Raw genomic sequence first — 12,793 nt, 5'->3', positions numbered from 1 at the left:
CTGTCCCTTCCCCTCAAACCACACAACAGCTCCAGGATGTTGCAGAGAGGAGCTTTCTTCCTATTGTAATTACAGAAATCACGGTGATTTTCTATAGCCAAAGCCCAAGAGAGATTTATAGATGTTGCCGAGGCATCAGAATCAAGGCTGACATGAGGTTACTCATTGCATCATTCCTGGGGGAAGAATATCTGTGTCGGAGGCAGAGTGAGTCAAGATTTAGAGCAGGTGCAAGTGGGGGAGATGTGTGTGTGATCCTTAAAAGCTCTGAAGTCACCAGTGACCACTAGCTCCATGGGTGATGGCACTGCAGCTTTGGTCTTGCGTGGGATTCCTCTTGCACAAGCTCACAGGAGAGGTGCAGGAGCTACAGCCAGAATGGTATCCCTGCTGCTACTTCTGCTGCTGCTATTGATGCCTCACGGAGTCTTTGGAAACCCCAAGGCAAAATGCCCCCTGAATCTGATCAGGGAAGAAAAGGGAGCGCAGAATTACTTCCGGCCTGGAGACTTCCTCGTTAGTGGGATCATCTCTCCAAAACAATTTTTCGATCAACTTCCATATGTCTTTTCTCAGCCCCCATTAACTAGGTTTGATGAGTAAGTAACTGTATTCTGGTGTCTCTTATGCTTCTTTACACACACTTACAAACACAGAGAGAGAAAGAGAGAGAGAGAATTCTGAAGCAGGAAATAGATTTTCTCCTTGAAACAAGGATATGTTTCTTCCCACATCAAACATACAGGCTGTTCTTTGGTGATCATATCATAGTTCTTTTCATTAAATGGTGAAGAGCAGTTTCAAATTGTTTTATTAATCTGTTTATTGCAGTGTGTCAGCTAGACACTACTGGCACATCTTATCCTTCCTGTTCACCATCCAAGAGATCAACAGAGACTCCAGGATCTTACCCAACATCACCCTGGGCTACAACCTCTATGAGAACTTTTTCGATGCAAGGATGACTTCTGATGTCATGCTAGACCTGCTTTCCGGTGGGGAAAGCAACATCCCAAACTATACCTGTGGAAAAGGGGATAATAACCTGCTGGGTGTTCTTGAAGGGGCCAATTCTGTAATCTCAAAACAAATTTCGACCATGTCAGCAATCTACAAAATCCCACAGGTATGAAGGACAGAATAAAATCCAACTTTTTATCCAGGGGAGTCAAGATTTTTATCTTGAAACCAAAACAAATCACTAATCTCTCCCTTCCTTCACTAGATCAGTTACGGCTTGAATGCTCAGGCTATGGATGATAAATCCCAGTTCCCTTTTGTCTACCGGATGCTCCCCAAAGAAGATACTCAGTCCCAGGGGATTATCAAGCTGCTCCTGCATTTTGGATGGACGTGGGTTGGCCTCTATGCTTCGGACAATGAGAATGGAGAAAGGTTTGTGGGTGCCCTGACATCTCAGATGATCCTCCGTGGAATCTGTGTCGCCTTCACACATAGGCTATCAGAAAGCAATCCATATCGATCACTCGTGCCAAAGGTGCCATTCATCATATGGAGACAAGTCAATGTATTTCTTTACTATGAGAACACTTACACAGGATGGATACCAGTCATGGCACTACAAAATATAATCATGGGAGGAGCTGGGGCAAGAGTTTGGATCACAACAGATTTTCAGGACATCAACATGAATTTGCACTCAGCTCCAAAGGATTTTGAGAACATCCATGGTTCCTTCTCCTTTGTAATGAAGACCAAAAAACTGACCATACGTGATTACTATGCACCATCTTCATATCTTCTTTATTGGTTTTGGAGAAAAGCATTTTATTGCCTATATTCAAAGCATACCTTGTCTGTGAAAGGTCAGACAAAATGCACCGAGAAGGAGAAGCTGGAGACTCTGCCCCAGGATGAGCTGGAGAGATCCCTGTCCCAAGACACCTACAGCACTTACTTCCATGTCCAAGCCGTGGCGCATGCTTTACATGCTGCATGTTCATCAAGGTCAAAACGGATGCCGAGGATGAGTGGGACAGACAGTTTGGGATGTCAAAGTCTACAGCCATGGCAGGTATTTCCTTTCACCTTTTTGCAAACTTCAATCCATCTTTCCAACTGTGAAATAAGATCTAGTAACGGGACAAATAATTTGTCCTTTCCTAAGGCAAATCCAATTGATGAGGTTCTTGTGCAGATCAATATTTCTGCTCACCATAGGGATTTCATAAGAAGACCCTCCAACTTTCCTATGGTTACTCCTTAGTGCTCTGAGAGGGACCCAGTCATCTTAGCTGAAGTTGGTGTGTCTTCATCTCCTCCTCTGTCTTTGCTGGCCTTCAGCGAGCAGCTGCAACACGGATGGAGCAGGAACACAAGCCTTCTGGTCACACAGGTCTTCCCCAGGATGCTGAGATGTACACTCATTGAGCTTTTTCTATTTCAATGTTTATATACTGCCCTTTCTCTCTCTCTCTCTCTCTCTCTCTCTCTCTCTCTCTCTCTCTGTGTGTGTGTGTGTATAGACTGGTTGGTTTATAATATATCAACAGAACGCAATTATTAAAAGTGCTGAAAGTTTCAAAACAATACCAACCATGTATAGGATAAACAGAAGAAAAAAAGAATAGCCATAGCAGGGACCTTTTCCACGTACTGGAAATGCTTATTGAAAGCAAAGATATTAAATAAGAGGAACTTTCTAACTTTGTGTCCATGTGCAGAAATTAGCACCAGGGGTGTAACGAGGCAGCAATTGTCACAATTGGGAATATTTCTGTTCTTCTCCAATATGTTGTTTCCACTAGGATGTACACCACGATGGAATTACTGGCTCTCAAATTGCTGCTAAAAATTCAGTAACAAATCACCCCGTTTGTTCATTAGCCTCAGCCAGGCATAGACAAACTCGGCCCTCCAGATGTTTTGGAACTACAATTTCCATCATCCCTGACCACTGGTCCTGTTAGCTAGGCGTGATGGGAGCTGTAGTCCCAAAACATCTGGAGGGCTGAGTTTGCCTATCCCTGGCATAAGCGTTGATTCTGCATTCACCGCTCTTGTCTCCAAGGGCTCTAAGAGCTCTGGCTAGCTGGTCATTAATGCCCAGAGTGTGTGGGGCAACCCAATCAAATGGGTGGGTACAAATATCATCATTATCTAAGTCAGTGGTTCCCACTGGGGGTCCATGTAACCCACCCAGGGGGTCTTCGGCACAAAAGCACTCTGCCTGCCTGTGACTCCCAGCAACTTTCATTCCAGCTTCACCCCTTCTTAAGAGCAACCCAGTTTTCTAATACCTCCATGGGTGGAATGCATTTGGATGAGAATGGGGAGCTGCCAGGCAACTATGACCTTGTGAACTGGGTGGTGTTTCCCAACAAGTCTCATGCCAGAGTGAAAGTTGGGAGTATCGAGAGAGAGACATCCATTGACACAAAGTTCACTATCAACTCGGATGCTATTTTGTGGCCCCAGAGGTTTAAGAAGGTAGGGGAAACTTTTTCTGTATGGCATCTGTTGGTATGTATTAATTTGTGGAATAATTCACACAGGACTTGGACTGTAGTCCTTTGCCCAGTGCAGGGGTGGGAGCTGGCATACAAGGGTGTCCCCCTCATACCGTGAGCCCCAGATCCATGAAGTGGACATGGAATATCCACATTCCATTTTGAAATCTGGAAATTTGGGTTTGACAGTGACACCATATATAGGTATAGGAAAGAGGAACAATGAATGATGAAACAAGCAAGGAAACAGACCAAATAGGTTTTTGAGGAACGTGCCAGAAGTCCTGGCAAGGCTAGTGGTCCATGAGATGCTGCTGGGTCCATTCCAGACTCTATCAACCAATTCCATAGAGAGAAATTGTCCCCTTGATGCCCCTTCCTCTCTTTGTGCTTAGACTGTGCCTTGCTCCAGATGCACCGAAAGCTGCCACCCTGGATATTTCAAGGTGATCCAAGAAGGGGAGCCGGTTTGCTGCTATGTTTGTTCTCCGTGTGCGGAAGGGACCATCTCCACCCGGGAAGGTGGGTGACTCCAAGGGAGAGGCCATTTCTTGGGGGAATAGAAAGAGCACCCCCCCAAAAAAAAAGTATTAGAAGCTACGTGGTTATGGATTCAACAAATACCAAAGCCACTCTTTTTCTCATCCTCAGATGCAACGCACTGCACCAAATGTCCAGAAGATCAGCGTCCAAACAAGGACCAAGTTCAATGTGTTCCCAAGATTATCAACTTCCTAGACTACAAAGAGAATTGGGGGATCCTCTTGGCTTCCCTAGCCCTCTTCTTCTCATTAGCTGCAGGCTTTGTATTGGCAATCTTCATTAAATTCCTAGAAACTCCAATAGTCAAAGCCAACAACAGGGACCTCTCCTACATTCTCCTCATCTCCCTCCTTCTCTCATTTTTGTCCTCTTTCCTCTTCATTGGACGGCCGAGGAAAGTGTCTTGCCTTCTCCGACAAACAGCCTTCAGCGTCATCTTCTCAGTTGCTGTCTCTTCTGTCTTGGCAAAAACCATCACTGTGGTGCTGGCCTTCCTGGCCACTAAGCCAGGGAGCAGGGTGAGGAGATGGCTAGGGAAGAGTCTGGCCCACTCCATTGTCATTTCCTGCTCCAGTGTCCAACTTGTCATCTGCAGCACCTGGCTGGGGATCTCTCCTCCATTCCCAGAATTTGACATGAGCTCCCAGCTTGGAGAGATAATTGTCCAATGCAATGAAGGCTCTGTGGCCATGTTTTACACTGCCCTCGGCTACATGGGCTTCCTGGCTGCCATCTGCTTCACAGTGGCTTTCCTAGCCAGGAAATTGCCTGGGACCTTCAATGAAGCCAAGCTGATCACCTTCAGCATGCTGGTCTTCTGCAGTGTTTGGGTGTCCTTTGTGCCCACCTACCTGAGCACCAAGGGGAAATACATGGTAGCCGTTCAGATCTTCTCCATTTTGGTCTCCAGTGCTGGGCTTCTGGGCTGCATCTTCATCCCCAAGTGCTACATTATTATACTGAGGCCTGATCTGAACACGAAGGAGCACCTGACAGCAAAAGACTAAAGACAACATCGGGTCTCTAATAGGGCGGAACTCTAACACAGCGGTACCTTGGTTCTCAAACACGTTGATACTCAAAAAACTTGGAACCCAAACACTACAAACCCAAAGTAAGTGTTCCGGTTTGCGAACTTTTTTTTTTTCTTTGCGACTGTGTGGAACCCAATTCAGCTACTGATTGATTGATTGATTGTGTGACCACAGTACATTGTTTACTGCTTTCATTTTATGGATCTGTGGTCTTGTTAGATAGTAAAATTCATGTTAAATTGCTGTTTTAGGGGTTGCTTTTAAAAGTCTGGAACGGATTAATCCATTTTGCATTACTTTCTATGGGAAAGCACACCTTGGTTTTGGAATGCTTTGGTTTTGGAACGGACTTCCAGAATGGATTAAGTTTGAGAACCAAAGTACCACTGTAAAGAATTTGAAGCAGCCCCATGCAGAACTGAACTCTCTTGTTCAGGTGTGGGAGTGAAATGGAGCATTTCCTTCCCCTGTCACCTTCTGAACCATATATTTAATTGGGATTAATTTGGGGGTAGTTCCAGGGGGAGGATCTTGGCTAGGTTTGGGTGGAGGAGCTGTGTGCCACTTCTTAGTAGTAAATAAAATACTTACTAAAATTTTGTTGTTGTTGTTGTTTAGTCGTTGAGTCGTGTCCGACTCTTTGTGACCCCCTGGACCAGAGCACGCCAGGCACTCCTGTCTTCCACTGCCTCCCGCAGTTTGGTCAAACTCATGCTGGTAGCTTTGAGAACACTATCCAACCATCTCGTCCTCTGTCGTCCCCTTCTCCTTGTGCCCTCCATCTTTCCCAACATCAGGGTCTTTTCCAGGGAGTCTTCTCTTCTCATGAGGTGGCCTAAGTATTGGAGCCTCAGCTTCAGGATCTGTCCTTCCAGTGAGCACTCAGGGCTGATTTCCTTCAGAATGGAGAGGTTTGATCTTCTTGCAGTCTATGGGACTCTCAAGAGTCTCCTCCAGCACCATAATTCAAAAGCATCAATTCTTCGGCGATCAGCCTTCTTGATGGTCCAGCTCTCACTTCCATACATCACTACTGGGAAAACCAGAGCTTTTACTATACAGACCTAATAAATACTTCGTACTGCAGAAACTGAACCAGAACCATGGTTTCCTGTTGGGACAAAAACCATTTCTGGATGGGATCCATTCCACAATTCTGTGAAATATAATATATTTGTGTTAATTTTTTTTATTGGGGATCAGATCCCCCTCTACCTCTGAAAAACGGCCTGTTTTGCCATCAGAGTGACAATATTAAGGAGAAAATTTTGTGGTGTTTGTAAGTTTGATTCTTCAGGGGATTCCCTGACAGAATTCCTGGTTTCAGTAATTATTTTAACTTTGTAATGCATTTTATTGTGTTTTAAGTTTTTGCTTCTTGTAATGGCTTCAGCTACACAAATAAATAATATTCATATTCATATTTGGATGGGATGAAAAGCCTGTGGCTTTCTATTTTGCTTCTTTTTCCACAGCACAATAATTACTTTTTTCAAACTTCCATACATCATATAGAGTGTGAAATTATTTGTCCTTCTTTTGGTTTGTATTCAAAGCATCGTCCATCGTTTTCAGCAGGCGGTGCTGAGTTCTAGTGTTTCTCCAAGGAGTTAAGGTAAAGGTAAAGGACCCCTGACTGTTAAGTCCAGTCGCGGATGACTCTGGAGTTGCGGAGCTCATCTCGCTTTACTGGCCGAGGGAGCCGAATGTACAGCTTCCAGGTCATGCGGCCAGCATGACTAAGCTGCTTCTGGCAAACCAGAGCAGCGCGCGGAAACGCCATTTACCTTTCTGCCGGAGCTGTACCTATTTAACTACTTGCAGTGCGTGCTTTCAAACTGCTAGGTTGGCAGGAGCTGGGACCGAACAACGGGAGCTCACCCCATCGCAGGGATTTGACCCGCCAACCTTCCAATTGGCAAACCCTAGGCTCAGTGGTTTCTCTCTACTGAAAAACCAAAAATGCATCAGTCTGTCCTCACATGCTCCAAGCTCTTTATTATTCCAGGAATCTTTTCCTGTGCCTCTCGCTTTCCCAAAATACTTTTTGAAAAGTAACTCGAATGGCAGACAGCATCTTTAGCAAATCTTTACAGCAAAGGTTTATACATTATTCAGCTCTTTGCTGTATTTCATAAGCTCATTGCCTTACTAAAGGACAGTGAGGATTAGCTGCCATTTGTATTATTTTCTCTTCCCTGTGTGTATTCTTCAATTTGAAGGAAGGCTTGAGCTTAAGCTTTTTTCAAACTCCAAACACCTTCATGGTTCTCCCTCCCATGTGGATTCTACATTCCCTGCAGAAGACCCTAGGCTGAATCTTCCACATAGGCAATCGAAAGGATCTCAGAAAGTCCAGGGAAGACGGCTGTAAATATGTGGGACAGAAATCCCATCCCCCAAATGTCTTCTAAAAGTTGTGTAGCTATTTATGTCCTTGACATCTGAAGGGAGGGTGTACCACAGGAAGGGTGCTACCGCCCAGAAGGCCCTCTGCCTGGATCCCTGTAACCTCACTTCCCACAGGGAGGGAACTGCCAGAAGGTTCTTGGAGCTGGACCTCGGTGTCCGGGCTGAATGATGGAGGTGGAGACTCTCCTTCAGGTATACTGAGACAGGGCTGTTTAGGGCTTTAAAGGTCAGCACCAACACATTGAATTGTGCTTGGAGCCAATGTAGGCCTTTCAGGACCAGTATTATATTGTCTTGGCGGCAACTCCCAGTCACCAGCCTAGCGGCTGCCAGAAAGTCATTGGAGCTGGACCTCAGTGTCCAGGCTGAATGATGGAGGTGGAAACTGGACTGAGGTCATGTATTATTTGATCCCCAGATATAGGCCTCTGGGCTTGTGTTGAGGAAGAAAAGGCATATCCTCATTGCAAGGTGAAAACCCATTTCCTACTTGGATGCAATCCAAGCACATCGAACCACAATTGTGACCTTTATATTAGGAATTTCTGCTGTAGGTTGACAGAATAATCTGTGCACATGCTTTTGTTTTATCACATTGTATGTGATCCTACTTGGATTAGGTGTTCAGGAAGTCCCCAACATGCCTTTTTTTTAAGTTACAAAAACACCGTGGATTTGATTAGAAAATATGTTGTGTCAAAATTATTCAGATAGTCATAAATATATATTAAATAGGGTAGTCCAAAGTTTATTTTGGTGTGTAGAGACCTAAAAGTCAGAACTTTATTGGGGATGCTCATTCAGCTAGTTGGAGTCCAGCTGGGCCTTCAGATCTAAAGTACATGATGGAAAATATCACTGAAAGAGTCTCCTCCCCTTCAAACATTGCCATGCTTTCAGGGGCATCGGAGTATTTGACACATAAACATGAAAACTACTTACTGTTGCTCTTGATTGTGATGTTTATATTGCTAGGCTCAATGATGAGCATTGTGGGAGGTTAAGGGCCCCTTGTGCTTTAGCAAGAACAAGAATAAATGACAATGACTTTGGTAATTATAGGGGGAATAAACAAGCGCCTTGCACCATCCTCCCTCTGACTCAATGCACAACTGTATGGCTGGAGAAAAACAAAGCGTGTGCAAACTCAAGGATATAATAATAATCATCATAGTTTATTATCTGTACCCTGCCCATCTGACTGGGTTGCCTCAGCCACTCTGGGAAACTTCTCATAAATGGCTAGCAAAGGGAAAGTTGGGTTTGGACTGGCCTTTACCAGTCCAAACAGGGGTCATCAACATGGTGCCTTCCAGATTTTGTTTGATTACAACTCCCAGCAGCTAGCATGGCCAATGGTTAGGGCTGATGTTGTCTTCCCGCAATATTTGAAGGGTCACAGCACATGGCCCACCTTTTTGTTTATGAACATCTACATAACACAGAGTAACTGGCTTCCTTTAATGAGGACTACGTGCGACTGCCATCTGGTCTGGTCTTCCGTCAACATTCAATACCATACTTTTTGAGTTTGTTATGTTAATTTTATATCCCAACATCCTGCTAAATTAATCAAGCAGAGTCATGACATCTCCAAGGGTTTCCCCGCAAATTATGCAACATGGTCATTGCAGAGATCAATTTTTTCTCTCTCTCTACTAGTTGTAACTCTGTGGGTTATATCATTACATCTGATTGCCTCTGCTAATTGGGAGTGTAAACAACAAGGGGAATAAAGAACAGTCTCTGCAAAATCTGAATGAGTCTGATTTTGTCCTGTTCTCTGAAATATAGATTTTAGAATTAAAATATATGAACTTGATCCATGTGATAGATTCCCTGCCTAGCCCAATATAATCCAATACACGATATATATTATTATATATATATAATATTATGAATTATGGAAAGGATTTGCTGTGACAATTTTTAATCAAGATACAAGAGATGGGAGGAGGAGGAAGTCATGGAAAGAAGGTAAAGAAAGTGGAGAATTTGAAAATGATGGTTTTGTTTTTTGTTTTTTTATTATTCCTGTTTTTGTCTTTTTTTCTGTAATTTTGTCTTTTTCTTTTCTCTGTGATTTTAAAAATTATTTTTTCAATAAATATCATAAAAAATACACAATATATAAAGCCCCATTCTAAACGATCAAAAGCTTTCTCTGCATCAAGAAATAATATGCCATATGGTTGTTTCACTTTATTGGTAACAAGAATGTAAAGTAACACCTTATATATGTTTGAAGAGAATTTATGTCCAAGGAACATGAAATAGATTCAAAACTGAATTATTGTCAAATATACAAATACATATTGACTGGAAAATACCACAGAGCAATCTAGAAACCCATTGGATCAAGTAGCCTCCAAGGGTGGACCAACTGCAAAGAGGAAAAGGTGCTGATAGCCTCAATCTTAACAGGAAGTGATCTGAACTTGACAAGGAACTGATGGCAATGTCCCCCACTGTCAGATCACCCTCTTCCTGCCCAGTTGAAAATACAAGGTCCAGAATGTAGCCTGTCACATACGAAGGGATAGTGACATGTTGGGACAGCCCCATGGTCATCCTGACAGCCGTGAAGTCCTGAGCCACCCTGGAATCATTTGCCTTGGCCTGGATGTTGAAGTCCACCCAAATCAACAGTCTGGGAGTCCTTTACACTACCTCCGAGATCACTTCTGTCAGCTGAGGCAGAGAGACTGCTGAGGAGTGAGATGGGTGGTAAACCAGCAGAGTCCCTCATCTGTCCTGACTACTCAATGCCAGGAACACACACACTAGATCCCCCAACTTGGCAGAGAACTTGGGGAGAGAGAGAGATGGGATCTCTACAGACCACAGCAACTCCCCCTTCCTGACCCTGAAGTCTACCCTGATGCTGCCCTGAATACCTAGGTGGGCATAGCTGGGTGAGACCAACTCCACCCTGCTCACCCACCCAGGTCTCTATGATATAGACACGATTGGCCTTGTCATCCACAATGAAATCATGGACAAAAGAGGTCTTACTCTGAGCTGACCTGAGATGCAATAGCAGAAGCCGCAGACCAAAGAGCTGGCTGATAGGACAACTGCAATTCCCCAGGTTGGAGGAGCAGATAGTGCACAGCACAATCGCTAACTGTCTGTGCCATTTACAGATAGGTAGCCGAGTTGGTCTGCCATAGTCAAAATAAAAAAATCCCTTCCAGTAGCACCTTAAAGACCAACTAAGTTAGTTCTTGGTATGAGCTTTCGTGTGCATGCACACTTCTTCAGATACACACTTGATCCATGTGATAGATTCATGGATCAGATGTCTGTGCCATGTGAGCCTGCCTCACCACCCACACTACACCTCCCCCTACTCTGAACAACTGCAACTGGGGGCACCCTGCTCCCTCCAGCTCCTCTCTTGCCAGAGACATCACCCTTCCTTCAATAGAAACAACAACAAAACCCCAGAAACATTAAAACCAGTTAACTCTCTAAACAAGATCCCAACCCCAAATGTTGTTCAGCAGCCCCAGCCTTTACACCTGGTCAGTCAGGACCCAGTGCTGTCTAAGGCCAGGTGGGAAAAGGCTTGTTAAACAGAGTGCAGGCCTAGCAGGCCTCACAGCCAGGAGGCAACTGAGGAATAGATAGCAGGGAGAGATTACAGTGAGAAGGGAGGGACATGGACAGATAAAATGTGGTTGTTTAAACCACTGAAAGAGATTAGAGAGAGACTGAAAGGAAAATGACAGTTTTAAACAAAAGCTGAATGTCTGAACTCCCTGGATGAACACAAGAACTCAGCATAACCTGTTGAAAGTGATGGACAATGCTTTAAATACAGACAAAAAGGAAAGATTGATAATCTCTCTCTCTCTCTCTCTGTTTAGTTTTTTGCCGTCAGGTACTCCTTCGCGTTCAGTTTGGGCTTCAGTATAATAATGTAGCACTTGGGCATGAAGATACAGCCCAGAAGCCCAGCACTGGAAGCCAAGATAGAGAAGACCTGCACGGCTACCATGTATTTCCCCTTGGTGCTCAGGTAGGTGGGCACAAAGGACACCCAAACACTGCAGAAGACCAGCATGCTGAAGGTGATCAGCTTGGCTTCATTGAAGGCCCCAGGCAGATTCCTGGCTAGGAAAGCCACCGTGAGGCAGATGGCAGCCAGGAAGCCCATGTAGCCGAGGGCAGCATAAAACATAGCAACAGACCCTTCATTGCATTGCAAAATGATCTCGCAAGGTTGGGAGCTCCTGTCAGAGTCTGCAAATGGAGGAGAAAGTCCCAGCCAGGTGATGCAGATGACAACTTGGACAGTGGAACAGGAAATGACAATGGAGTTGGTCAGACTTTTCCTCAGCCATTTCCTCAGCCTGTTCCCTGGCTTGGTGGCCATGAAGGCCAGAACCACAGTGATGGTTTTTGCCAACACTGAAGAGATGGCAGATGAGAAGACAATGCTGAAGACCGTTTGTCGGAGAAGACAGGTGACTTTCCTTGGCCGGCCAATGAAGAGGAAAGAGGACAAAAAGCAGAGCAGGAGAGAGAAAAGGAGGATGTAGGAGAGGTTCCTGTTGTTGGCTTTGACTAGGGGAGTTTCATTGTATTTCATGAATATTCCCAAAATGCAGCCTGTGGTTGAAGATAAGAGTAGGGCAAAGGAAGCCAGGAGGATCCCCAAATATTCTTCATAGGACAAGAAGTTGATTGCTTTGGGGACACATTGACCTTGCTCTTTGTTTGGATGCTGATCTTCTGGACATTTGATGCATTCATTGGCATCTGCACAGAGAAAGAGAGACTTCAGTATACTGACATTAGTCATACACCTACACCAGTCTGAATGCTGTTACAATTGTGGGGAATGGTTGACATATGGGAGAGATCAAGAAAGAACGCTGTGTTCACTGGTAGAGAAGTTTCAACCCATGGCTTTTTTCCACTGGTGTCGTGTCCTACCTTCCTGAGTGGAGATTGTCCCTTCTGAGCAGGGAGCACAGTCATAGCAGCATGGGGGCTTCCCTTCCTGAATCTTCTTGGCATATCCAGGGCAACAGCTCTTTGTGCATCTTGAATGAGGCGTGGTCTGGAAATAAATAGAAGGAGCAGCATCAAGGCTTTAGAAAATGGATTGTTGAGTTTTGGAAGGATCCCTGGAATAACACTAACACTTCTTCTTCTTCTTCTTCTTCTTCTTCTTCCCTCACCCATCTTGCTGGGTTTCCCTAGCCACTCTGGGCAACTTCCAGCACATATAAAAAGATTATAAAACATGAAACATCTCTTTCCGTAGAGCAGCATGACTGTGAAATCTCTTTAGTGTTTTTGCTTCTTGCCTTTAACACTGAT

General features: G+C 44.5%; 1 protein-coding gene across 1 annotated transcript; it reads left to right on the top strand.

Moving 5' to 3' along the window:
- Positions 1–301: 301 nt before the first annotated feature.
- LOC310699306 (vomeronasal type-2 receptor 26-like) lies at positions 302–5,043 on the top strand (the record flags this gene model as incomplete). Its single annotated transcript, XM_083486952.1, has 5 exons — positions 302–381; positions 832–1,126; positions 1,226–2,035; positions 3,866–3,992; positions 4,122–5,043. 5 exons carry the CDS (start codon positions 302–304, stop codon positions 5,018–5,020), a joined length of 2,211 nt encoding a protein of 736 aa, XP_083343078.1. The 3' UTR covers positions 5,021–5,043.
- Positions 5,044–12,793: the final 7,750 nt, after the last annotated feature.

Source organism: Podarcis liolepis, assembly GCF_965112155.1.
Source record: "Podarcis liolepis genome assembly, chromosome: 2".
Lineage (NCBI taxonomy): Eukaryota > Metazoa > Chordata > Lepidosauria > Squamata > Lacertidae > Podarcis > Podarcis liolepis.
This window is presented reverse-complemented; position numbering and strand designations above follow the sequence as displayed.